At 52.9% G+C, this 26,647-nt stretch overlaps 4 protein-coding genes across 4 annotated transcripts; 3 read left to right on the forward strand and 1 right to left on the reverse strand.

The window, feature by feature from the left end:
* Positions 1 to 16,282: 16,282 nt before the first annotated feature.
* On the forward strand, positions 16,283 to 16,570 carry ISF_06898 (hypothetical protein; the record flags this gene model as incomplete). Its single annotated transcript, XM_018850502.1, has 1 exon — positions 16,283 to 16,570. One exon carries the CDS (start codon positions 16,283 to 16,285, stop codon positions 16,568 to 16,570), a length of 288 nt encoding a protein of 95 aa, XP_018702147.1.
* Positions 16,571 to 17,994: 1,424 nt separating this feature from the next.
* ISF_06899 (Cytochrome b5) lies at positions 17,995 to 18,805 on the reverse strand (the record flags this gene model as incomplete). The annotated part of the gene is made up of 4 exons (XM_018850503.1): positions 17,995 to 18,176; positions 18,354 to 18,411; positions 18,465 to 18,499; positions 18,715 to 18,805. 4 exons carry the CDS (start codon positions 18,803 to 18,805, stop codon positions 17,995 to 17,997), a joined length of 366 nt encoding a protein of 121 aa, XP_018702148.1.
* A 274-nt stretch (positions 18,806 to 19,079) lies between these two features.
* On the forward strand, positions 19,080 to 20,684 carry ISF_06900 (TPR domain-containing protein; the record flags this gene model as incomplete). The annotated part of the gene is made up of 2 exons (XM_018850504.1): positions 19,080 to 19,420; positions 19,481 to 20,684. The coding sequence occupies 2 exons, from the start codon at positions 19,080 to 19,082 to the stop codon at positions 20,682 to 20,684; spliced, it is 1,545 nt and encodes a 514-aa protein (XP_018702149.1).
* Positions 20,685 to 25,010: 4,326 nt separating this feature from the next.
* ISF_06901 (hypothetical protein) lies at positions 25,011 to 26,141 on the forward strand (the record flags this gene model as incomplete). Its single annotated transcript, XM_018850505.1, has 3 exons — positions 25,011 to 25,313; positions 25,379 to 25,594; positions 25,698 to 26,141. The coding sequence occupies 3 exons, from the start codon at positions 25,011 to 25,013 to the stop codon at positions 26,139 to 26,141; spliced, it is 963 nt and encodes a 320-aa protein (XP_018702150.1).
* Between the last annotated feature and the right edge of the window lie 506 nt (positions 26,142 to 26,647).

Here is a 26,647-nt window from a genome sequence, read left to right on the forward strand (position 1 = left end):
GTCTGCGATTTGCGCATGGCCTGGGCGGTGCATGGGCAGATGTCTAAGTTGACACTGACCTGTGCACCACACAGGGCAAGATTGTCCTGGTTTCGCTGTGGCACCGCCTGCATGCATGTCGCATCTCACCGAGTCAGCCAGGTGCGCGCAGGAAATAACTTGAGCGACGGAAGCGTCGAAGTGATTTCCAGAAAGCCGAGCTAAACGAACAAGCGAGCAAGGGAGAAGCTCAGCTATGACTCTAGGATGTCCGGTGATGTTGCATCATGCGGTCAGCCGTTTGCCTTGGGTTGCATGCAGGGCATCCAAGTACATTGTCGCAGTTTCTGGCAAGATGACTCTAATGCACTAGCAGTCGTTTGCTGGCCCTGTCTCGTGTCGGGAATGACTATCGTTTTAGAGTAGACCGACGGACATGGTTTATCCGTTTGCTGCATTTTCCTGTGTCTTGAACGAGTTTGTGATGGCGCCGCGGGGGCAGCGGCGGGACAGATGCATAGGCAAGTAGACGCCTTGGATTGGCTATGGCGGCCCCAGGCTAGTGAGCGGCGGGCAGGGGGGCTATGGTCAAGGAAGCGCGAAGCTACAAACGAATACGTATCCGTATGTAAATGAAGGATTTGGCGATGGATGTGGATGGATGGTTTGCTGGATTGCTTTGGCGCAAGGGAGGGGCGTGGCTGTGCTGTGGACGGCCAGTAAAAAGCCCAATGTAGCGCCTGGGGCTACTGGCTCAAACGAGAAGGCCCGCTACAAGGTTACTTTATCACCAATGTGATGGAGAGGAAAAACAGTTAGCATGCTTCCTTGTTGCTGATGGCCAATGAAGAAGAGCTTTTAACGAAGATTGATGGGCCTTGGATGGTGGACAGGGAAATCAGCCTGCCCACATTGTTGATGTGTTCGTCGCCTAACTTGTATGTATGTATGTATGTATGTATGTACACACTACATACAAGCAGCCGTCGTTACTTCGCGCAGTGGCAATAATGCAGGCAACCAGGCGAGTTGCAGAGATCAGCCTGTGCTCACAAATAAATGTCCTGCTTGTGTCTTGTACCAGCACCGCGGACTGGTTTCCAAGTTGTCACCACCCGAGTATCATAGGGTGCCTCACAACATCTGGGCCATGCTAACCCACCATGACAGCGAAGAGAAGACGGGGCGTGAGAGATGGCCTCTGCGGGATCATCCAGTCGCAGGATGAAGCGCCCTGCACCACACACACGCAAGAAAATAAGACGCGCCTCGACCGGACGAGGCATCCTTCATCCTCGGTCAACCGCATCCAGCACCAGAGTGTTGCATGTCTGCTATGTCGAGATGCCGCTATTTTTCGTCTAAAATGGGACCAAATCGTCCCGTCTATCATGCCTTGTCGCGTCGCACAACATACAACATCCTTCGTCTCTCCCGTCACCCGCAGCCTTTCCCGCGTCTTTGTCTCCCGTTTGCGGGCGTGATCGATTTGCAGATTCACAAGAATAGCAGAGCAGCAGCACGCCCCCCTCCCTCTCCCCGCGCGGATGGCAGGGGTAGTCAAAAGTGAGGGGGCCAAGGTAACCCCCCCCTCCCGCAAAGGTAGGTCGGGGGGGCTCTCAGTAACACGGCGGCCAACTAACTCTACTTTGGAAATGGCCGCGGCCATATCCCCCTCTCCGTGATTACAAAGAATCTCAAGTCTGCTATGCTTCCGATATTGACTGCAGCCATCATCTATCTCCCTCTGCTCTCAGTCGGCTTTGGCCCCGCTACGAATCTCGAATCCCCCAGGTCTCGAACTGTTGCTGTCCTCGCACAACTAACGTACATAGTAGGCGCAGCAATGCGGCCGGCCACTTTGTGACTCAACAGCCATCGCCAAAGCTCAAGGCCCCCAAATCCGATAAAAATAGTACAGGCCGGTTCCCTACTGAGGTCGCTGCACATGTGGTCTCAGGTAGCTTGGCCCAACCACACAACGCCCTTCCGAAATGACGACATGACGGTGTAAGCATATCCCGGGTTCTGAATAGCTTGTTGTTTTAGGTTTCGGTACGGATTACGGATTACGGATTACGGATTACGGTTGCACACGTTCTCGTGAAACAGGATTAATAAGACATGTGCAAATGTACAATCTTGACGCGCGCCGGGCGGGCAGACGAGCGCTGCGCACCTGATCGCCTCTTTGGGATTGGTAGCGCTGGCCTAGTGAGGCAGGTGGTTGATTGACAGCACCCGACGGATAAACAGATGCGCTTGGCTAGGATGGAACTTTGTTGTTGTCAAAAGCAAAGGGTAAACTAATAACTTGTTAACTGACTATTTACTGATGCCCGGAGTGCCAAACAGGATCAAGCTGCCGCCCAGCTGCCCCCGCTTCTTTGGGAGCCTCCTTTTTGACTTCTGATCTTGGCCCCCACCCAGCCTTGGGCTCTAATACAGACAAGATTGACGTGGTAAGTTATTTTTGCGAATACAAGACATGTCTCGACGTCTTCTCTCCTTCTCCGCAATACCCGCGGACCTCAGGCTGCTCACCCCCAGCGTTATCATATTAACAGTTCAAGCCACAGGGTGCCTGCTGCAAGCCTGCAGAAAGAGAAACCAGCGAAATGCCCAAATGGGAATATGGATACCTCCTTGCTCTCCTCTCTCATCTCCCGACGGAGTACAGATGAATACCACGTACTAATTACTCCGTAACCAGTCCCTGCCTCGAGAGCAGTTCTCACTAGTTGCGAAACTATTCAAGCTTACGGCCCCCATGAGGCTACCGCGTGTACCCATCGCTGGTTGGTCGCCCCGAGGCAAATCTCAGCTACGCAGCCTGATATTTGGTCGAAATCGTGTTGCTGTGATCGCTTTCCGGGCGGAAGAAAAGTTCAAGATTAGAATAAAGAGGGCACTGGGGGCTCGATTCCACTATCCGTCTATCCCTGCTTGTGCTACGAATAACCCCGAGACTCTCGGCCGGCATCGAGCTGAGGGACCAACTGGGAGATAGGGGGCCAATGAGGATCCCTTTTATGAAGAGGTTGGTTGCCGTTGCCTTTCCACTTTCCAGTGCCCAAATCCGTCGCCCAAGCACAACAGTTACCAAGTATTCCGTACAGTACACTCACTCATACACCCATGTACATACACATTCTCACACACACCGAGGCACACCACCACCAAGTCAAGTCCCCAGCCCATTTCCACATGAACGAAGATTAGTGTCTCGTCTGGGTCCACGCCCCCTCCCTCCGCCCGGGGGCGCTGCTGTCAACAAGCAGATGGCCAATGGTCGCACCCGCCATCTAGCGCGATGCCACCCACACCAACTGCGACTTTGGCATCTTCGTCCTCGTCGTCCAACATGCCCAAACTCACAAGTTCGCCAGCTTTCCCGTCGATCCGAGTAAATGCAAAATCAACGAGGCAACCATTTTACTTCTCGGGGCTACCGCGGACGGTGGGAGGCTGCTAAAGCGCCTCCTTGTCGATCACTTTCTCGGCGTCCTCGGGGGACCGTAGCTCACGGATACAATCAAGCGGACCCTGTCACAAAGGAAAAAACGGCCCGTGGGGGGCGAGCTTCCCCGATTCGCAGAGCGCCGAGACAAGCAGCAAGGTTTCGCAGCAACAAACCCACCACCACCAACCAGTGCCACCACCATCGAAACAACGGATCGGCAAGGCAGACGACAGGCAAATGCAGAACAAGCGAGCTGGCTGGCAGAGACATGAATGAGTGCAGTTTGCAAAAAATAGACATTGTGCATGCAAGAAAAGGGGCAGGTGATGCGATGCACAAGTTGCCACGGGTTGACTGGATTTACATACCGAGGAGCCAAGGCAAGAAAGTGTATACCCATTACAGATTATTTGTGGTGTGTGTGTCTATTTACGCCTTGTCTCAGCGACCGCGGAACGGTAGCGTCCACCCCTGCACTGTAGTATCACTTCACCACCGGGAATTTTATCTGTCGAAAATAAAAAATATGGAAATACAAAGAAATGTGATTAGCAAGCAGGGTGCAGATCGAAGAAAGAAAGTGTGGTTGCTCAACCTCTCCCGACTCGATGATCCTCCTATTCTTGCCTACAGGTAGGTGTGAGTCTGAGGAGATGCGGGCGATCAGGCAGACTTGCTACTATAACTTGTACATAGAAAAGCACTACTCTATAGAAAATGAATCATTTGGTACACGTGTTGCGCACGTTGTATTTCTTTCGGTACAACAACTATATTCTTGCAGTGATTTATTTACTCGAATTTTGTGTTCATCTTCTTGATCGCTACGATGTATCGTAGCCGATGGTCGGGTATTTCCCCAAGCTAAACCGTACGAAGCACCAAGTTGAGCCGAGGCGTAGTGTGTGGCATCTTCGGCCACGTCCCGAAGCCAACAGGGGTTGCAAGGCAGGCAGGCAGGCCAAAAAAAATTGCTCAAAATGTGTTTCAATACAGAAAATCCACCATTCTCTATCAGAATTCACTGCTCATTCCTTTTTACACTTGCCGATACGTCGATCGAGGCGAAGCTGACGCTAGCTTGGGAGGGGTGGTCAGCGACAGCTTGCGAGAAAGACATTTCGGCCAGCTCAGCGGCGGATGACAGGGGCTCCAAGCTTCCGAGATGAGCCTTTTGATGTTCCTGGTGACTATCTTCCCAAACTTGCGAATTGCAGTTGCCTTTTTTGTCTCCCTCCCCGTAAAACCCTGCGTCGAAGCCAAATGTCTCGCGCTGCAACGTGCGCGACCCCACTATAGACGAGGGGACCCGATATCCGGTTCCGCTACGGAGCCAACCCAAGAGAACTTTCCACCAACTAAATTAAACCAGTTAGCGAGAGAGAAATGTCGACTAGCTCGTCGTCGCAATTTTGAAAACAAACCCGTAATCTGACTCCTCGTGGTAGGTGGCTGAACTAGGAAGCAGTCGCCCCAGCTGGTGATTTGTAAATCCGAGCTACTCGACATTGCCTTTGGTATCAGTAAGTGTATTTTTGAAGTTCCAAAGACTGCGTAGAAAACTCCCTGATACACCGCCCTTCTTCCATTGTCTGCTATAAACCCCAAAGGAGAATTATACAAGCAAATATAAGCATGTCTCATCGTACCTAAAAGTAAGTTTACATTTTATATGAGTCAAGGATGCGTCACGAAGCAGATCTCGAGGCAATCTGCGCAATCTGTAGGTGACGCGAGATAAGTAGCATATTAAGATATCCACCAGTGGAGTTGCTTGTGTCCGTCTCTCAGGAAAAAGCTTGTCTCAAGGCCAACAAGTAACTGTTGGATCAATGAGAAACTTAGGACTGCAATCATCGTGCCCCTCTGCCTCTGGACCCTGGAGGTCATAGGTTGACCCAGCTAGCAGGCAACAGCGATGCATCAGTCCCAAATTTGCGAAAGCCCATCATGTACACAAATATACCAAAAGCTTCAGTTCATCATTGATGACGTTTTTCAACTTCCTTCCCAGCTTTCCACCACGCTGCATCTCGCAGGTGGCTGGCTGCAGCAAACATGCGCGGGGTACATGCCACACCCACACGGAAAGCCTCCAAAGCCAATGTATCAGGGCCAACACCAACGCACCGGGCCCTGCAATCTCTCTCATGTTGACTCACATCTCGCCCAACTATCAATATCATCAATCAATATAAGGGAACGTGCACACCATGTCAAAAAGCCATCCAGCTCATAGTTAGCTACCAAGGAAAAAAACGCGGGAGTTGTTTAGTTGGGCGTTGCGCCCGCACTGGATGCCTAAATCGGTCCGGTCACTTCCACTTTCTTCCCCCAGTTTGCCCTGCCCTTTCTCAGCTGGGCGCCGCCGCCGTCAAAAGTGCTTCTTTTTTCTCCAAACTCCCCAAATCAAACCCGCACGGTTCATGAACGGTCAGAGAGGACGGATAGATGCAGCCCAGCCTTTTCTTTTTATTTTTTTTCCCACATACGTACATTTCCAAAATAAGATTCAAGAAAGGCGGCCAAGTAGAAAGACATGCATGAAATAAGGCAAACTTGCATCTCACTTGCAGCCTTTTTGCTACTTTGTCGTAAATTTATCTTGTTCACACCAAACCCTACTTTTTTTTTTCCCAGCCCCCAGATCAACACCCCCGGTCTTGTCTCTTTTTCCTTCTTTCCGCGCTTGTCTCCCCCCCTCCCATGCCTATATGCGCATTCGCAACGCGACGCAACTGCTCTGCCCTACAGAAAGTCGTATTCCCACTTTTCCTAAATATTGAACCAATGGCAAAAAGATATTGACGAGGTGGGGACCTCTCAATCTCGTTTTCCTTTTCTTTTCCCCAGTTCTCTCGCTCTCTCGCCCTACCGCTGGCCCCGCTAACTTAGTAGCATGGGGATAAAAATAAAGGAGAAAAGACCCCAGTTATGAGGTGGTAAAGACACCCCCCCCCTTACTAAAATCTGCTCGCCCTTTCCGCGCTGTCTAGAACCGAAGCTATCTCCGGCGGCGGCCGGCCGCGCGGCGCACGTCCTTTGCATGGAAGAGTCGTTCACTAAGTGCAGCGCAGGTCTCGTCTTTCATTCTTACCCTGCTTTGTCTGTAATTACCTCTCAATTTTTTTTTCCATGTAAGGAATCAAAACAAAAATAAGCGCGATATCAACTTTTCTTCTCCGGCTTGGCATTACAAAGACAAAAACCAACATGGCATGTACTCCGCCGCGCTCCGTTATAGGGCAACAAGGGAATTAGAAAACCCGCCCGTGGTTCCGCACAGCCAAATAACGCTTGTGGTCCAACAGTCAATAGATGTCACCGATGAAGCGATTTACTCTTTATTTCTTTCCCATCCGGTACCACTAACAAATAACCAACTTTTAATACTGATACTGTCTTCATACTTGTGAGCTTCGGTCGCTGCTTCTGCCCGGCTCCTAGTCCGCCCGTCCCTCATCAATCCCAGCCCTGCGCAAAGGCACCAACGCATGTGCCCTTTTTACCGTTTTGAGAAAATGGAGCCGCAGGGGGACGAATAACGAATTGAAACCAACTTGTCCGCCATCGCCAAGCTAAAAAGGTGTTCAAGACTAACACCCTGACCCCCCCCCCATCATCATCCCCGCTCTTCCGTTTAATGAACCATCTTGAGGCTAGTCACGCCTGTCGTCTCCAAAACGAAGCGTTCGTTTCTATCATTCGTAGAGATCATGGATGTATCTATCTATTCTGGTGCTTCCCATTGGCCCATTACCGATACCTCGTCCTACTCTCCAACTTATTCCACCACCACCCCTCATGCGAATGCCCGAGTTCAACCCCGCCCGCCCCCTCTAAATTTCTTCGCCCAAATAACCTGGACGGCGGAGCGACGAACCATGTATGGAAAGCCTCTCCTCCGGAACGCCCTGTTTGGCTGCTGTACGACCCCCAAAATTTTGAACGCCTATTTTGTGTTGTTTCTGGCCACATCGACAGTCCCCCCCCCTCCCTTGCCCCTCTTGCTGCTGCTCCGCCCCTTGCGTTATCTGTAAGGCCGCGGGGAAACCTCCCCGAGGCAAAATAAAGAAACCTACCTCCCTATGCTGCCCGTGCGGCTGGAGGAACTTTTGTCGTTCCCGCCCAGGAATGGAGCTTGTTTCTTTTGTCATCTGCTTCGTCATCGACCACGCCCTACACGCCCCTCCTGCTTCTCGTCTCAAATCACCAGTGTTAGTCTCGCCAGGTCTGCTTTCTCATGAGATTGTATTCGTAACTGCCAACGTCAACCCATACGTATCTACTAAAATACAATCATCCATCTGCCGCAAAACACGCCACCACCATCTCTCCCCCATCGCGTCATCTCCGCCCAGAGGGGGGGCGGCGGGCGGCGGCGCGTGGCCCATCCGCCAAAAAGAAAAAAAAAAGGCCAACCTTTGTCCGCCCCAAATCTTCTCAGCTCCGAAACCATAAAATGGGTTGATTGATGATGACGGGCTTACAAAACTACAAAAACTGTCAAAACGTACAAAGCACGTAACCACACACCCACCCCATGCCCAGAACTGCTACCGTTACATCCTGCCCGTCTAGCTTGGTACAAGTTAGCTAAACTCACTCCGTACAAAACTTGAACCGCTCTCCCCTTAGCTTCACGCTCCGCTCGCTATGGTGACTCCCGCGAGCTTCTCCCCAACTCTGACGCCAACAAGTGTTCTTCTGCTTCGAGCCTGCCACGTGAACTTCACCTGTGATGGGGGCGCCCCCGTCTCGGCCTTGCCGGTAAGCCATCCGGGAATACACCCCCCAAAACCGGCTTTGTGGTGCTGAGCCCCCCCCCCCCCCCCCCCCCGCGCGGCTCTGAAGTAAGGGTCTGTCGTTCGTGGAACCGGCTGCTGCATCGTTTACTTCGGGTCCATCTGCGTTCGTTGACGACTAATCTAGAATCCGAACTCTTTTCTTATATCTTGTCGGCGCAGTCCTTGTGGGTGGCTGTCGTTTGCCGATTCTCATGGAGCTAGCCAACGGACCTTCGTCCGAAAGACATCAAGGCAGACATCGAGACGCCAACCGGCTCCGGGACAAACTGCTACTGACGCTACGACTGAACCAACTCCTGCCAAAAGCTGGTTAAAAAGGTTCCTTACATAGTAGCTGCAGAGTCGGGTCGGTGCAAGTCCAGCTAGGGCTGCATCTGCACCCCCTTGTGCTTCGCTGTTCGCTCCAAACACATATAGGTTCCCGGGGCGAAGTGTTCAATCTGCTATTCATCAGAGGACAATACGAAGTAATCTAGATGGCTCAATCCCTTTGCTCACTCCTTGAACCTGGTAGCCCGTCAGAATCTTCCGTTGGTGCCCATACATACATACCCTGCGGCCCTATCTGGGGTCCGTCAGGCTCTGCCTTGCGGGCGCGCTCGGCATTCGCCAGATCCTCCCCCATCCTCCTGCTTTGTTCCGATGCCAGCCTCGTCCTGACTTCCTGCTCATATTAGCCCCCAAATGTAAAGCGCATCCTTCCGCCCACATCCCTCAGCCAGGCTCCAAAAGTTGGCCCCATCAGGAAATGCCGGCGGTGCCTGCGATGCCGCATGACATTCTGCTTCATGTGCCTTCCCAGTCCTCTACTTCGCTGTAAATGACAATGAAAATTGTACAAGAAGAAATCCAAGTAGCGCTCTCCATGCAAGACTCCAAAATCATCCATTCATACATGAGACCAGCATCCATTACTCAATATTGCCTAACCTGGCTCCGAGCTGGTCCTTCATAGTCATTATTCGTGGCACATCCAATTGGTACACTCAGCGTTGGCAGAATGTCGACGGCCAAATTTCAACTCGCCAATGCTTTTCCAGGTCGAGCACGTCAACAATTGCCTGCGGCCCATTGTCCCTCAGCTCGTTTGCGGGGGCGATTCTCAACATATCCTGAGACTTTGCGTTTGTACGGCACCCCGTTGTCCGAAGTGGTGCTCCAAACGCTCGCGGTGGCGCTTATGTGATGCATCCGTTCACGTGGTACGCCCTTGGCCTCGTCTTCCAGAAATCGCCATTCGCTTCTGTTCTTCTTCTCAAGGCTGTTCTTTCCATACAAGTGGTTATCGATGTGATCGCATCGACGGCTCCACTGCGTGGCGTGCTTCTTGTCTTCCTGCGGCATCATGTCATCGATTCCAATCACTTGACAGCAAAAGCCGCACCAAAACCTAGCATCGTATTGCCCTCCAATCCGACAACTCTGCGCCCTCGGCTGAAGGTCTTCGTCATGCACCATGTCATGCGCTTCTCTGAGATGCTGCATAAATGAAATGCGATCCTCACAGATGGCAATGCAGCCGTCTGCATCACACGCCCATGCTTCGAAGGTAGTATGCTGCGAACTTTCGTGCCGTTTCCAGTCGTTTTTACTTCCAAAGCTCTTCCCACAATCCTTCACAGTGCAGCCATAGGGTCGGTCATGCCTCTTCATGTGCTTCCTAAATGCGTCATTAGCAACTGTTAAAACCGGCACCATATGCGCCAAGGCATGCTCTGGCTCACTTAAGCTCACAGGCGCGATTGCAGACCTTTTCGCACTGCTTGCATTGATGCCGGGATTTGGGGCCAGGATTTTCCTCTGCTTCGTTCGTACCTTCGGAGCTCTGCTTTGACCTCACGGCTTGTTGCAGGAGCTCCACCGGAAACGTGCCTAGGTAATCCACGAGCTGTGACGTTGTCCAGCCCTGGTTGACCAATGTGCAATGGCTCAGGGCCTCGACTTTCTGAGAACTTGCGACGGTTAAACTTTCCCGGGGAGCACTGGAGCTGAATACGCTGCTAGTCTTGGCCGAGTAGACCGCGTGCGTCTCATCCACGGCACTGACACTATGGCTTGGTGGTCCTTGTCGAGGCGAAGTATGGTAGCCATGGTAGCTAAGCGATGATGGAACAAAGAAATTAGTAGTGTTCATTGGCATGGGCTGTGCCCTGAACGATTGGCTGCTGAAACCGGTTGGCGGGGGACTTTGCAACGAGTGAATACTCTCGGCATAGCTCATGTCGACAGAGCCGCTTGGACCTTGGAAGGAGAGGTTCTGTAGGGTAAGAGCAGGATTTTCTTCGGGGCCACTCTGGTAGGTAACGTCTGGCAAGGTTGGATCTGTCATTTGCTGACTTCCGTACGGGGAGTCTAGCTCCATCGGCGTCGAGTCAGCACGCTGGTTGTTGGTGCCAGTCGGTAGGATGTCCGTGAGGTCCTCTGATGGTGCGATATTGCTAGATGGCACGGCATTTTGAGCAGGGGGCTCCCGTCTATGTCATAGGTTAGGAGACATGTCGGCGAACGATTAGGTGGCGAGCTTACCCAACTGCATACTCCTCTGCATCCTGATTTGAGACCTCCAATTTATGCACCTTGCGCAGATGCTGGCGAAAGTTGTCTTTTCGAGGAAAAGCGCTACCACAATCCCTTTCCCGGCATACATAGAGAGTCGTTGCTTCTTTATGAACCGATAATTTGTGTCTCTGTAGATCGTTCGGCGTGCTGAACCCTTCCTTCGCCTTGTTGCAGTTAGGATAGTTGCAAAGGTTTGGGCGTGAGTGGCTCTTCATATGCTTTCTGGAAGTCAAGGTTAGGAAAGGCGGAGGAGTTGAATGAACTAGAATACTTACTTGAGACTTGATGCGCTTGGGCAGAGCTTGTCGCATTCCGTGCATCTAGGGGGCTGACGGTTGCCGGTTGCGGCTGTCGCGGTGGAATAGGTGCTCGCGGCTTCAAATGCATCGTTAAGCATGGAAGGCATGTGTGGCCCTAGGTGGACGACATCGAGCATCTGCTGCATGTGCGCGGCACTGGCCGTCTCTTGGCCAACTTCGGCGAGAGAAATGGACTCTTCATATTGTAACCGAGTGCCTCCTGCGATCGATCCAGGAGCTGTACCGTCCTCTGATAGGATATTGGTATCTCTATACTCCGGGGTCCATGTCAAACGTGATGAGTTGGAGAAAGGCTGCTGGCCCCCAACCAGTGGATTCCAGGGTGCACTGTGCTGCGTTTGGATCAAAGAATTGATATTGTAGAGGTTTCCAGCCCATGGCGTGTTTTGAAAATGTTGAGTCGTATCATCTGGACCGGACGGCCAGGCCGAATCAGAAGTCTCATGCTCCTGATGGTTCATACTCGCATGCGCTTATTTAGCGGAGCACGGCGGTTGCGTGGGCGATAGATGGCGCGCTTAGATCCAAATCTAGTACTAGGGCAACGAGACGGCTCTTGATAGTGTCTCTTCAGTGGCGTAGTGACGTGGGAGCCGTGGCAAGGCCAATATCAAGGCTGTCTGGGGGCCGAGCTGGGACGCGGCCAGGCAGCAACGGGATTGGGCGGTGATGGCGGGTCTTGGTGTTGCGTCCAGCACAACGGGCGTTGTAAGAAGAAGAAACAGATCGCTAAAATAAAAGAGGAGGTTAAAAACGATCAAATGTCGATTATAATGAGGATGGTGTATGATGAAGTCGATGGAAAGCAGCAAGATGCAATGTAAATGTTGAAGTAGGGGATGGAGGGAAAAAAGAAGGGCCAGAGATGATGTGCAGAAGCCCAACTAGATAAAGAAAAACGGGCGGCGGGCCGGCAGCAAAACGGTTTGGTGTTTTTGGCGCTGGGCAGCTGGCAAACTTGATCGCCGCTTTTGCACAAAACGACATCGACAAACCAGTTAACTAAACCAGCCACATCGCGGCTGGCTTCTCTTCTCTGCTTTGAGCCTTATCAGGCAAAATGGAGAACCCAAGCACTGAAGATGTTGGAGAGGGTGTTCAGGCCCGACCTGGGCGCAGCAGGCGAGCTGCAGCACTGCCACACCACTCCAGGAAAAGCGGTGATGGGATTTTACCAGGTAGGCATCGTGATGGATGGTGATGCACTAGCGGTGATGCATCAGGTGAGAGCGGATGGTATGTTGCGTTTTGAAACCACGACTTTTGCTGGTGGCTTCTGACGGGAAACTGCTTCCTACCTACAACCTGGTTACTGCTTGGTGCTTCCCCGCCGTGTACCTGCAAGCTCAATTGGACGCCACTGTAAGTTACAGGAGGAAACGAGGCTGTGAGGGTATGAGTGAGTAGCATCACCGCGTATCCCTCAACCCATTCCGCGATTTACTCAGGCTTGGGAATCCCGATTTTGATTAGATCCGTGAACGTGATGTGCTGGCTCAGGTACAAGGCAACGTCTCAAAGGTGCAGGCAGGTACATGCTAGGTAGGTACGTTTGTACTGCAAAGAATCCGGCGCGCTCTCATCCAAGCCACTGCCACTTTTCAACACCCTCCCAATATATTCCGTCCTTCCTCAAACCAGCCGAAACCGTCCTGCTGACAAGGCCGGTGTAAATTAAATTTCTGATCCGCGACCTGACGACCTGACCCGGCGCTGTGGAACGGAGACTCCGTGAGCCGGTCACCTCCGCGCGCCGCCCCGTCACCGTGGGGCCGTCATCCCCAATCCTTGGTATTATACCGTATGGGTAAAAGCGGCGTCGCCCTCATGCTGGCACCGAGTAGGTATGCAATCACCGACGACGACGTGCATGCAATTTCTTGCCCTGATGACTGATAACTGCATTCGCTTGTGTAACCTACAGCCCGGCCTGCTTTTGGCAAGGTACGCGGTCAATCCCAATCAGTGCTTCCGGCTTTTTCTCGACGATGATGCGCTGTCATTCAGTATTCGGTGCCGTGAAACGTCGCTTGCGATACGTGCTGTTGGCTAGATATTGAATGTATCCAAGGAGCGATATTCCCAAAAGCTTCCAAAAAGAAGACCGTCAAAAGAAAAACCCTATTTTTTTTATAAATAAAAAAACCACAGTTTTCTTCCCTACCCTGGAAGCATCGAGCTATGTTTCTCTATGTACCTTGTCAATGCGAACCACGAAGGCAAACTATAAGGCAGCCAACTAGCGTCGCTGGCCGCAGAACGGGCCGCCTGCAACCACCTGGCCGGGCACAGAAAGGCTGTGCCCGACACCATAATGAGCATCACAGATTTTTTTGACGAGTTTCGGTTTGAAATCACGTAAAACCCATACATTGGCGCTATTATGATCATACGCAGCCGGTATCATCATCTTGCCAAAGGATATCCTCAAAGCCAATGATGGCGCAGCCTGCACAGCCCGCGACGGATTCGACCCAACAATCAATTTTTTTCGGAGTCTTTGGCAATTACGACGCGGACCGTTTGCCGCGTTCCTGCCCTGTGACGACATCGGGAAGCAAGTGCACAAGGAGCCCGACAGAGATGAAGAGGAATCGTGACTAATTTCTGTGCTCCGTAACAGATCCTCCTCCCCCAAGCCCGGGCTTTGACGGTATCACCGCGAAATCGTCATCACGGAAGGCATCCTGTCACCGCCGCACTTAGCAAAAGGCAAATACGAAGTGCTCTTTCGCCCGCAACTCCGCATCATTGCCGTGTCTTCAGCTTGCCGGCGACTACTTCGACTACGTGGCAGAAAATTGCCAGACGCCACTTCTGCGGTTGCTACTCACATGGTCGGAACGCATGACAATTTTGCAAGAGCCCAACACCTTCTTCCTGGAGTTGAGGCCGTTACCGGCGCGTCGCCAAAACTGCATTCGTGCGTGGTGTGCGAGACTCCAACATGCAGCGGCCAGGGTCTCACACACGCTTGCCAACGCCGTCGAGCCGGTGGCTGAGCCAGCGGGCCGGTCCGCGATAGGAGGTGTGCAGAGAACATGCTCCTCACGCTCATACGAGCAATTCGGTACGCTGGTGACGTCGGAATGGATGCTGCATGCCACCGAAGCGACAAGCAGCCTCGTTTCGTCTTCACCACTCTCCCAAATGGCCCCATGTCTTGCCCTTTCCCTTTCCTCGGCAAAGGGTAGGAAAAAATGACTTGTGAAAATCTGCCGGCTGGTTCGCCGGTGACACTTCTGGCATCTCTTGCCTTTTCGGCCTGGATAGCTGCATGGAAGGCGACTAGCAGAGCCTGCTTGTCTGTCTTACCTGACGTAGTAGTGTGTAACATCCTCCCGCCACGCATCTGACAAGTGAGCCAGCCACATCATTAGTTTTGAAACTACAGGGACAGAAACGTTGCCCTTGGTCGCTTGTAGCGCCCCCTTGATCGCCGGGGAAGTCAGCCCCCGGACCCCGGATTTCGGAAATCTTCAGCGGCCAGATGTCGCTTGAGGACCCCGCCCACCAGACAATCAATCAGCTCTGCACATCACCAGCCCTGCACTTTTACTTTATTTCCGAGTCGAAAATGCACCGTCTCGGGAAAAAGAAAAGTCTTGGTCCACTGATTTTGAAAACAGTCTGTGTTCATGACTTCTTGCTCTTGCGGCGTCGTTCCCGTTGTAAAGCGCGTGCCTCTTGATTGGCACCAGTGAAAAGGAGGACTCACAGGGTATTTCCTCATCGGGGTTCCCGCAGGCTGACGGCAGGGATCAGATTCAACTCTTTTGATACAGACGAATCAAAGCGGCTCTTCTCTGCAGAGCATTTCGAATACAGCCACATCGGCCGCCGAGGATGCGGATCTGTTCCCCGGCTCGCGATCTAGACTACCGGGACCTCCCCAACAACTCTGTATCACCCAGAAGCTGTTTGAGCTCTGCACTGACATCACATTTGTGCGTCGTAGACTATGGCTTCTGGGCACCAGTGGGCGCACATCCGCATCCTATTGTTCCTGAGCCATTCTGGCCTATTGATGCACGCTGCCGTCGCAAACATAGCCAAGAACGAGGCCGCCACCGACAAGCAGTCAGTCGCGTTTTCCGCGTCCCGAAATGTTGATTGCGCAAGCAATGCTGCGATGTGACCCGGGGCAGGCCTGTCGGTCCTTGCCAGCGTCGCGTTGTCGCAGAGTCACGTACCATGTCTGGACCGTCCGGTACCAGGCGGCGTGCACCGCACACAACATCTGCAACTCCCCCGAGAGGGTATAACAGCATGAATGCATCGGATCGAACTCTTCGGTGCCCTGCATGCCCCGGATCGCTGCTGCGATAGACGAAGCGAGTCTTGTTGGGGTGCCGTCGTGAGGGGGGCTCCATGGTACCTTGATGTATGGCTGCAGCTTCCGCGCATGAAACCTGATTGTTGATTTTGCTCCTGTTTCTTTCATGTTTGGAAAGCATCTCTTCTTCAAGAAGTCCCACCTCCGCGGAGATAGTTACAGCATTCCAGCCACCTATTCTGGCTAGTCGGATGCAGCGCTGTCGTGGGCTTATGCATTAAGCACGCTCTAGCCCTTTTGGTAGTCGATACTTTCTTGAGTGCATGATAAATCGTATTACACCAATAGGAACGTTGCCCGGAACTATGTTGGCCGTATAGGAACGTAAAGCCAACGCGTGGCTTTGTCTCATCCTTTCTGGCGATGGTGGCAAGGACCTCTCGCGTTCCGCACGAATCAATCTTCACCTTGCTGGTGGTTCCAACATGATAAAACTTCGTGCTTTATGAGGGGGTGTGTTGGGCTGAGGATACATACGAGTGGGTAGTCGTTGCTGGCTCATTCTTGAGACATTTGGAGAGGAGACCGTCATGTACCAAGGAAATGCGTTGCTAGAAGCCACAGTTTCAACTATAAAAAGCTCAAGGTCATCTCGTACTTCACTCTTTCTCCTTCATTCTCGACTATCTTAACTTTCCTCCTGCGATCTCAATCTCCCCAAAGAAGTTTTCACGTCTTACCCTTGCAGTTACCTGTTGTGGCACATCAAAACCTCATCTTACCCCCGGTCCAGACATCACCGGCACACATCACAAGACTCATCCTCGCAGTGAGACGTCATTTTCACTCTGCCACTTACGCACCAACCCTTACCATCATGTGCGACTTTGAAGAGTACATCTTTACCTGCGGGCACAACGCCCTCAACCTCAAGGCGTACTGCCACCAGTCGCGCAACCACCCTCGCCACGAGTGCAACAACGTCAAGCGCCTGCGAAACAGCTGGTTCCAGGACCGCCAATGCAACGTCTGCGCCCGGGCCGAGAACGGCGCCAATGCGAGCCCTGGGAACGGCGGCGGGGGCGGCGCGCCGGGGCCCGGCAGTCATCGCAAGGACCCTCGTGGCCCGTTCGTCCGCGAGGCGGGCGAGTACCATTGGCAATGAGGGAGTTGATGTCTACCACCCCTTCACTCCACTTGAAGCTAGCGTTAAAAGACCCTGCGTCTCGGGAACTTAATAATGGAGTCCCGGAATCCTACTCTGGTGGCGTTCGGTTGGTGCCGAGGCGGAGGAGTTATATTGACGTGGAATGGCAACACATGTCATGGTGGAGGAACATGGCTAATAATGTAATTAGTGCAATCTGTTATTTCTTGTGGGCTTCTAGTCTTTGCTCGAGTAGCTTCAATATTAGTTGCAGGTCCTCAACTACGAAATCAACAGTGTCCAAAATTATGCGTAGCTGCTCTACACCGTCATGATCGAACTCGACGGTGATGTACATGCAATGAGAAACCTCCGAATGAGGCACGAGTGCTCAGCTCGGATGGTATGCTGGCGCGCCTCACCTGCAGCTGCCTGTTTCTTCCAAGACAGCACGCTGCACCATCTGCAAAAACCAGCTCCTTCACGAAGACCAGGGCCTCGGGGAGATGAACCTGTCCATCGCATGCAACGCTAACTGGTAACGTATTACGAGAACTCCCTCCTGATGGCTAACCTTGAGCACGCCCACCCCTACCAAGACCCTTCTTCAGCTGTGCCAAGCCAAACGCCAGTTGGCCCAACAGCAGGCGACTACGAGTAGAAAGGGTCGGAGAGCTTCGGATGCCGGGTCTTTTCTTATTTTCATCGTAATGTGGCCGCAGTCGCTCGCCTAATCCCTGCAGGGTTGTGAGACCTACCTGTTTGAGTTCCCGATGCTGGCGACGATGTCGTTGGGTACCTGTCACGACACATTGCCTTGTCCTCCGCGATGACAAAGCTGCGGTTGCTTCCTGATTACACAGAAGACTCTCCTCTTGGCTGTCAGAGTTGGTATGACGATGCACAAACAGCCCTACCCGGGGCCGGACCAGGGTAAGGCGACGGAATTGGCTGGTTTTCCGGTACCCGGGCCATCTTGGTGTAACCTCAAAAGCGATCCGGCATCTCTCAACGTAGCCCATCTCACAGAAGGGGGTGCGCCATCCGAGCCGAGACAAGGATACGGAAAAGTGAGGATGGCTACCGGCATACCTGAGAGGAGAGTGCCGTGAATCATGGCTTGGAATGCCCGCGACGCACGATTTTAGGGTTTCCTTTTCTGGATCGGTTTTTCTGGTCCCCCTTTTTTCCCTTCGTTGAGGTGAGAAGCACATTAGTAAAGTCTGGGGTGCGCAGGTAAAATATGTGTTGGTAAGAGTTTTGCATTTTTGAAAATATTTCGCCATGCCCTCCCAAACCTTGCAGGCCAAAGGTGGGCATATCCCAAGAGCGGAAGCCAGCCGGAAACAGAGCTCATGTTTGACCTCGCCATCCAGCCTCACGGCCTATACCGGCGCTATAAAAAGCGCATCGTCCGTCCCTCACAGTCTGCTCTCAAGTTCCTAGTCCATATTTGTAGCGCCCACGACAACGCCGACGACGTTGTAGCGCTTGGAGAAGAAGGTGACCCAGTCGTTGAGGACGCCCTTTTCCTTTTCGCTGAGTGTCGACCAGTCAGCAACGACATCCTCGGGCTTCGTCGAGGTCATGCCAAGGGCCCGAGAAGCGTCCTTGCCAGTAAAGACTAAGGGGTGAGTGAGCATGCGTCAGCGAGTTGTATCGAGCATGTTTGGCCAATCATTCACCGAAGTTAACACGCAAGCGGAACCTATGTGCTTCATGGCAGCATAGGCATGAGAAATGCAATGTTTCTGGCGAATGTAGGCCGTTCAGGCATGCTGCTGCAATGTAGGTCGCATACCGTGGTAGGCCTTGCCTGGCAGATACGAAGCGTTGCCTGTTACATCATACACCTTGCCCTATATACAGAGTATGAGAATAAATCACCCATATTTCTCGATTCAGAACATACCTTGATGGCCACATAGATCTTGTCGCTGTCAATGCCTGTGAGTACGCCACTGTCAGCCACTGCCCTTTCGCTCCGGTGACTGGAGAAGTGGTTCAGGCTCGCCCAGGTCCGAATAGCTGAAAAATCTGGCAATAATTCTCCGAGTCGGGTGAAGTCCCTCTCGCTACTATTTCCATCGATATTTGACTGGCTTTGCCATTCTCACGTGCAAGCTGCAACGTCGGGCGTCGCGGGGCTCTCCATGACGTACCGTTGCACTTGGCCAACTCCTCCACGGTGATGGGGTCATCCTTTGGGGGGTTGAGCTGCACGGGCTGCTTGGGTTCGAATTTTCCAGCCATTTTATGAGATTGGAGATGACGCGGATTCGCTGCAAAGTGGTTTGTATAATCTGAGCTCCCGCTACTTGCATCGCCAACCGAGGAAGGTTCCCCCACCATCCATTCCGGCCCCGCAACTTTTTTATATGATAACGCACGGACCAATCCGGAGGCCAATTGCTGGTAAGCATCATTCTTTTTCTTGTGAGGAGAAAGGGACCAGGCCTCTTCATCAAGCCCATCGTCCGAGAGGCGTGCACCCAAATCTATAACAAAAGGGGCGCTTCATTCCAGCATGTCTACCTTCGCAATCGCGTCTCTGCGACCAATTCCGGCGCGATGTCTGCACACAACCAAGGGGCTGCTATCCGTCCATGTCGCATCTCCAAGCTCCAGCGCCCATCTTCGCATGGTCATTTCCCTTCCGCCGCGGTGGCAGAGACACCAGTCAACAAGCGCATTGGATGGCGTGCAAAAGAATTCAGCTCATAACAAGCCACAAAAAGTGACGTTTCGTCAGTTTGCAGGGCGTGCCCTCGGTGCTGGATTGAAGAATCTCGCGTTTGCTCTAAGCCCCAGAGGTATCAAACAGGCGTACAAGGACTCGCCCGGATCGACCTCCTTTGCTGTCGTCTTGTAAGTTGCTGCTGACTAGCCAAATAAATTGATTCGGATTAGGCTAACGCGAACTCGCAGACTTCTCATCACTCTCGGTATCAGCGCCGTCGCTCTGAGAAGCTTCTACGCCCACTTCTATAACAACAAATTGAGCAAATATCCCGAGCCCGTTGCCAACACTCTCAGACGAGCGATTTATTACAGCAATTATGCGCCCGATCCCGAACTGGCCCTTAAATTTTATAAGAAGGCAATGCAGCAATGCGCCGAGATTGGGCTGGACCCGTTCTCGGACGAGGTACTCGGTATCCGTATCCAAGTATCTGCCTGGCTCCAGCAACTCGAAAACTACACATCAAGCGGCGAGGTACTGGAATCGATACTGGCCGACTGCCAAAATTGGATCGGTGTGATGGAGAAGTCTGTAGAAGACGGCCAGGTGGACAAAGGCGGCTATTACGTGGACTCGTCCAATTTGGCTGATGCCAAAGACCTCACTGGGAGGGATTCCAAGCTGCCTACAAACAGTGAAAAGGGTACCAAGGGTGAGGAATCGGAAGCTCCGCATGAAACGCTTTGGCGCAAACGAGAGCGACTTCTTGCTACGGCTGTCAAAACTGCTGTCGCGCTGGGCGAGCTGTACGCAGATGAACACGTCCTAAAGCCAGAGAAGGCGACTGAGCATTTCGTCTGGGCCGTTGAAACGACACTCAAGGAGTTTAATCGTCGTCGAACTGAAGGAAAAAAGCCTGGCGAGGAGTCCTGGCTCACTCCAACTGAAGTTGGCGGCGCAATGGAATCTCTGGGACGAGACTACGAGCGCAAGTCACAATTTCACCTGGCTATCCCGTTATTCTTTCAAGCGCTGCGCCTGTGCGAGGTTCCGTGTCATCGCGCTGTCGTCATGAACAACCTGGCAGCGTCGTTTGCCCAGATTCCCGCGTCATTTCTTTCAAGTTCTCTATCTGAGGGGCTCAAGGATCTCGAAAGCGCCGAAATGCCTAAAACTCGATCGGAAAGCCTTGCGGCCGCTGAAAATTGGGCAAAGAACGCGTACATGCACGGCAATGATGTCAAACGCGACGAGCGGACACCAGAGTGCGATGAAGCGTGCGCCGTGGCCCTATGCAACTGGGCCGACGTGGCTGCTATGCTTGGAAAGACTACTCTGGCTAGACAAAAGTATGAACAGTGCATCGAACTAAGCAACAAGCTCAAATTTGCAGACGGGGCTAAGCAGGCGGCGGATGGTCTGAAGAAGCTCAACAAGGGTTCCAACTAAAAGAATCTCCGACATTAATCGATACATACCTTCCTTCTATAACCTCGAATATTGAGCACGGAAGGGACTTTGAATGTCACAAGGCATAATTCGCCGCCTGCAAACTCGACAAGATCGACGACGCAGAATCAAACCTCTGCTACCATAGCGTCGGCTGATATCACAGAACCAAAAACGGACACAACATGTTTTACGATACTCTACTCTTTTTTGTATAATTGGCATCATGTACATTAGAAACCTCATTGGATGAGACGCGACGCGGAGGATGAGGCTAGCAATAAGGCTGAAGCCAGCGAGGGTGGTCTGAGTGTGTTTCCCAGTCACCTTCGTCTTTCTCCCACGCCGAGCTGAGGATAACAAGGCGATAGGACAGGGCGATAGGAGAGGGTGCATACGTCGTATACGTCGCTTCCTCCCGCCAGGAGCCTAGGGCAGCGTTCAATCTACAACAAGGATACCTATGCAAAGATCGCAGAGGCGCCCCATCCAATCCTGGCAACAAATGGCGGTGCCAGATTAGACACTCTGAGAATACAATTCTTCTATTGAACAAACCAGGAAACAAAGACAAGGCATCGAGAGCACCTACCTTACGCTACAGAACTTCTATATAAGGGTGCTGGTCATGGCTCTGCAACCCGCGATTGGCGAAATGCCTTGACGTTCTTGCTGCGCCTTGCTTGGCCCCCTCCTTTACCACTCAATGCCGGCGGCAAGTCACACAAGTCTCGGCGGTCGGGCAAAGCTATTTAGCCAGTCGACCTACAATGCAAATCCCTACGGGTACCACCTGGCTTACTGGTTGAGAGGAGTGCACCTGTCGGATATGGAGGCTGACACTTCATTGATGAGCTTCTCTTCCACAAATCTACACAGCGGTCTAATTTTGTCTAGAAATACCGGGCACGGTTCGTGGTGCTGACTGAGTTAGACGACGGCTGACAAGGAACGTGGCGAACAATCGAGGGCGACAGATGCCTGAGAACAAACGCAAAGGTTAGCTACCCAGTATTTTTCTCGACCTGACTTTTAATTTATTGGTCAGATCGTGGAGTGTACATTTCAGATCTGGAAGGGAAGATCGCGAGATGACGCCACATTCGGGTAAGAGCACAATGGTCACCCACGGCACGAGGTACGCACATGTGTTTGCAGGCACATGCAGCTATATATGCACAGGACAGCACAGACATGCTAGGGCAAGGTACGCTGAGGGTGGGGGGTTAGGAGATGAAAGGGTGTCGTTGGAGAAAGCGGACGACCTTCAACTGCACCTATTGCGAAGCCTGAAGCCTCAAAGTACAACGCTGAGGGTGTGAGGTGGATTCGGGGGGGATCACAGCACCGAAAAGAGGCCCACTGACCATCCAAAGTCAGGAGAGCGGCCTTTAGGGCTCGTCACTAATCGTGTATCTTCATTGGGTGCTCCTAACTGCTGGCGTCATTCAGTGAGAGGGCCGGAAGGCTGGTGAGGCTAACTGACAATAAAAGCCAAAAGATCTCAGCGAATTAGTGCTGCGGTATCACGAATCGATGCGTACTCGGGCCTTGTACAAAGCGGTCTCCGAGAAAGACTGCTGATCAGGCTGTGGCCCTGCAGCGGTGAGCCCTACCGGCACCAGTAGGGCCGGCCCGCCTCGAAAGACCTCCTACATACGCCAACAAGACTCTTCTTTTGGCCTTTGTCGAAGTTGAAATCTACCAGTTGATTCTCAAAAGTGAGCTTCCGAATATAGGGATACGTCAGAGAGCGATCGGCTAGGTAGATGTAAGGAAGGAAGGTAAGGCTCTTATGAAAATCAGGTTTACGCCATAGAGTCGTACACTCTCGTTGCCGGCCGGTAGTATTCTCAACTAAGCGGACAAGGCATTATTACTCGAAATGTAATCGGTCACAGGAAACAATCGACCGGCAGACAGGGCTGTCAGGAGACTAGTCAGCTGGTGGTCGGCGACGTGAGGCCAAAGTGGAGGTGGAATGGCCGGTAGCCAGCAGATGGCTGAGATGCAACTAGACGAAGGCGGTGCAGATCTATCCCGCTCTCGTCGAAGGGCTTTCTCGGCGAGTCTAAAGGGAACAGTGCGCGCGTTGGCTAGGCTGGCGTGAGTTGTTTGTCCTGTGATGTTGGTTGGATAGGAGTCGTGTGGTTTGTAAACCAAGGCAGGTAGGGCGATATCAGGTTTCCGATGGTCCTTTTCTTGGCAGATCTACTCTGGAGCTGACGCTCAAAAGGACGCCTTGTCTCGAGGTTAAATCTCCATGCAGCTTGGGGTCAGCGCCGGAGCGGCCTTCGCCTTTTCTCAACGATTCCGCTATCCCGAAGACCTTAGGAGTATGATCTCGCAATCCAAGAAAACTGCCCAACACACGCAAAGACTAGGGGAAGAAGAAACAAGCGTGCTTGCGAACTCTCCAAGCTCGCTCATGCTCGTTCATGATGACTCTTCCAGCGAGTCTCATTATCAGCGTCGTGTCGCGGTTGGCTGGAGGAGCGCGGCTCCAAACCGAGAGGGGCCAAACGTGAGGAGGTCCAAAGGTTCCTCGAGCTAATAACAGGCCAATCGCCAAACAAGACAGCTTGATTTACCGTCGGGCTAATAGCTAACCGTCTGTCTGTGCCGGGTTATCGAGTTATGGCCGGGTGTCCGGACACGGGCAGGGCCAGCACCGACCGACCCCGACTCCTCAGCCTCTGCCGATGTTGCGGATTTTGCGGCAGTGAGTGCCGTCCAATCGATTCCAGGTGGCAGTCTCCAGAATAGTAAACGAGCTCTTTTGTCTTTGGGTCCACCACTGCCTCTAGTACGCCTTGCATTGCCCTCAGCTATGGTACCCAAGCCCGCCCGCTTGCTTCACTCCCCTGCCCTCCTCAGACAAGATTCAATGCCTGGCTGTGCCATGTGGAGTGTAGTGACATTCAGCCCCGGGGGTGTGGCAGAGCAAAAGGACAATCTTGAGTGAGGATGAGCTGGCTTGTCTGGCGAGTCCTTGGGGCAAGGGGCGACCCGGCAGTGGCCGAAGATGGGAAGATTGGGGAGCAAGGCAAGGTTCGAAAACCTTTTATCAGCCAAGCAAAGCAATGGACTACGGAAACTGGTCCGCCCACGGGCCTGCCCGCCCAGCGGTCGAACAGCGATGGGCGAAAGACCTACTACCCGACTACTTAACTCTCTCTACTATACAACGGAGTTGAGTCGAGCCGCCAAACTGGCTACTTGGTATACTTACTTGCCTAGTCGGGAAATCGCAGCAGACTATCAAGTTGACTCGGCCATTTCGCAACTGCCAGCGTCCACACAGACATTTCGGGCTGCTAGGCCTCTGTCGTCATTTCACTCTGCAGCTGTTGTCTTGCCCATTTCCCACTCCTCAACATGTTACAAAACCATTTCACTGCTGTCTTCAATACTGGGTTCCCGATGCATGGCTGTCGGGACCGAGGCGAGGGGGGGTGTGCGTACGAAAACATGTTCCCATCTTCATTCCCACTCTCGGGCGTTTTCTCCTCCCCTCAGTCTTGAATACATCTTCAACTTCTCCAGCCCTCCTGTTTCTCACCTTGCACCTCGCCTTCGCCGCGAACCTCATTCTCTCCCTTTACAGAGCGACACAGCCTCGGGATGGGCTCATCTATCAGAACAATGCAGTCACATACTATTTTGGTACGTGCATCTATTTCACTTCCATGCATAAACACCTTCCTCCACACATCCCCCTTGACGCTTATACGTTCACGCATACACTCCTACACCACACAACACAGCACCCCGAAATCTATTCACTAGCACTCAACTACCCAAGTTACATTACCCACCACTTCGGTATTCCAGGTACCCAGTTTCCCCTCGTTGCCCATCTCACGCCCCTCCAAACAGAGAAGCGCCAAATTTCTGGATCCTCGCGTCTCTCCACCCCAGCGGCGGCAACCCCTAGGGCTTCCGAAGCGGTATTTAGGGTCCCAATTGGCTTCTAGGTCCAGGCAGTAGTGTAGACGACGGTAAGGCTGGCTCTCCTTACCTCCTTACCCCCCCCCCCCCCCCCCCCCCAGCTGCTTGTCATCGATTTCAACCGGGGGGGGCCGGAGTCATGCAATGTAGCGTCCTCAAGCCCAGGCGCACACGTCGTCATCTGGGCTGCATCTCCGATTCCCTTTTATACCTGTCAGACGGACCCTTTCTTTCTCTTCCTATTCTCATCTCCTTCTTTCTGCTCATACCTGTTCCCCAAATTTACTCGTTTTGGCTCTTATTCTTTTCCTTTCACCCCTCTCCCCATGCCATCCAACCATTTCGAAATACCGTACCGTCACCCGCTCCGCAGACATGTCAAAGCTCTCCGACTCCCGCAAGGGGAGCTCCGTGTCCGCAGTTCCCCCGCACCACCACTCTCCATCACCGTTATCCGGCGAGGATACTCTCTATCTCTCCTCCGCCGACTGGTTTGCCGATCTGAAACTGGGCTCTCCGTACGCCCAGGGCTCAGTTCCGCCGTCTCTCGCGCCCGCTTCGCCGCAGCCGCCAATGTCCCAGCTCACGCCACTTACACCTCTCTCTCAGTCTTCCCAGCTTCACATGTTTCCCGACATGCCGGTACCCACATTCGAGCACGGCAACTACCTGACTGTGGTGAGTGGCCATCCCTTGGAGCAGCCGGGGTCGTGGCACCTGTCCTCCCTAACGCTGAATTCCAGAACGCACAGCTTCCATGGTCCTCCGATTCCCTCATGGTACCTCCCCTATATCATGACATGTCAAGTCAGGGCAGCAGCCCATCAGCCAGGCTGTCTTCAGAGACGCCCTCGTTCCAAGACGCCGACACCCCGGCTGCAGAGCAGCAACAGCCTCCCAAGAAGCCAAAGCGGAGCCGCCCGAATCGCTACAAGAACGCGCCACCGGCCGTCATTCAGGTAAGTCTTTTCGCAAACACTCATCGAGTCCCCCATATGTTTTTTTTTTTTTTTTTCAAAACTCACCCCATTAATTCCGAGTTACTAACATGGGGACCTGCAGCGCCGGAGAGCCGCCAACAGAAAGTCGCAGCGCGCCTACCGCAAGCGCAAGGACGATCGCATCGCCGAGCTCGAGGAGCTCCTCCGACAGGCCGCCGAGCGCGAGCGCGACATGAGCCGCGCCTACGCGACGCTGCGCACCGAGTACGAGCAACAGCTACTGATGGGAGGCGGCGGCAGTAGTAGCTCCGGTAGCGGTAGCAGAAGCCGTCATCACGGCCGCCCGCCCAGCGCCGCCGCCGCCGCGTCCGAGGAAGAGGATGCGGCAGGAGTGACGATTGCGCCGACGTTCCTCGCCATGGCCGCCTTTTCACAGCAGCAAAACGGCGACGGCAGCCTCATCGCGCCTCAGCTGCTAGATCCGCAGCAGCCGCAACAACTGACACCCTCACCGCACCTCCTCCCCATCTACCCACCAGCCCCCATGCGACACACGCGGGCTTGACACCCTCCCGTTCATTGTCCGATTTCTTCCATTTTCTTTCCTCCTATTTCAAGAGCCAGCCTTGGTGAATGCCTTCTTGCCGTGAGGCATTGCAACGCCCCCTTGCTTCATCTTTTTCTCTTATTTCTTTGTCTCATAGAAGGGTATTGTTCTTGCTGGGATGCACACGCTTCGAGACGACGATGGCAGAGTTCCGCTATAGCCTGATAAGTCTTCTTCGTCGATCTTGCTCTTCTTTTCGGAGTTGGGTTCGCCGCCCGAATACGGGCCTTGCTTTATGGGAAATCATACTGCTGCTCGCTACAGCTCTTCGCCCGATTGTTTTTTTTTTCTCGTGCCGAGGAAGCGTTGATTAGAAACGTCTTCACACAAAGAATAAAGACTCAAGCGTAATATTCTGCTATATAGTGCACGTATTTGCACAGCAACATGGAATTCTGCCACGTGAAAACCAATGTAAAAAGCCCAACGCCCAGCACAAACTCCAAAAAAAAAAAAAAAAAAAA

The sequence above is a fragment of the Cordyceps fumosorosea genome, assembly GCF_001636725.1.
Source record: "Cordyceps fumosorosea ARSEF 2679 chromosome Unknown scaffold_19, whole genome shotgun sequence".
Classification (NCBI taxonomy): domain Eukaryota; kingdom Fungi; phylum Ascomycota; class Sordariomycetes; order Hypocreales; family Cordycipitaceae; genus Cordyceps; species Cordyceps fumosorosea.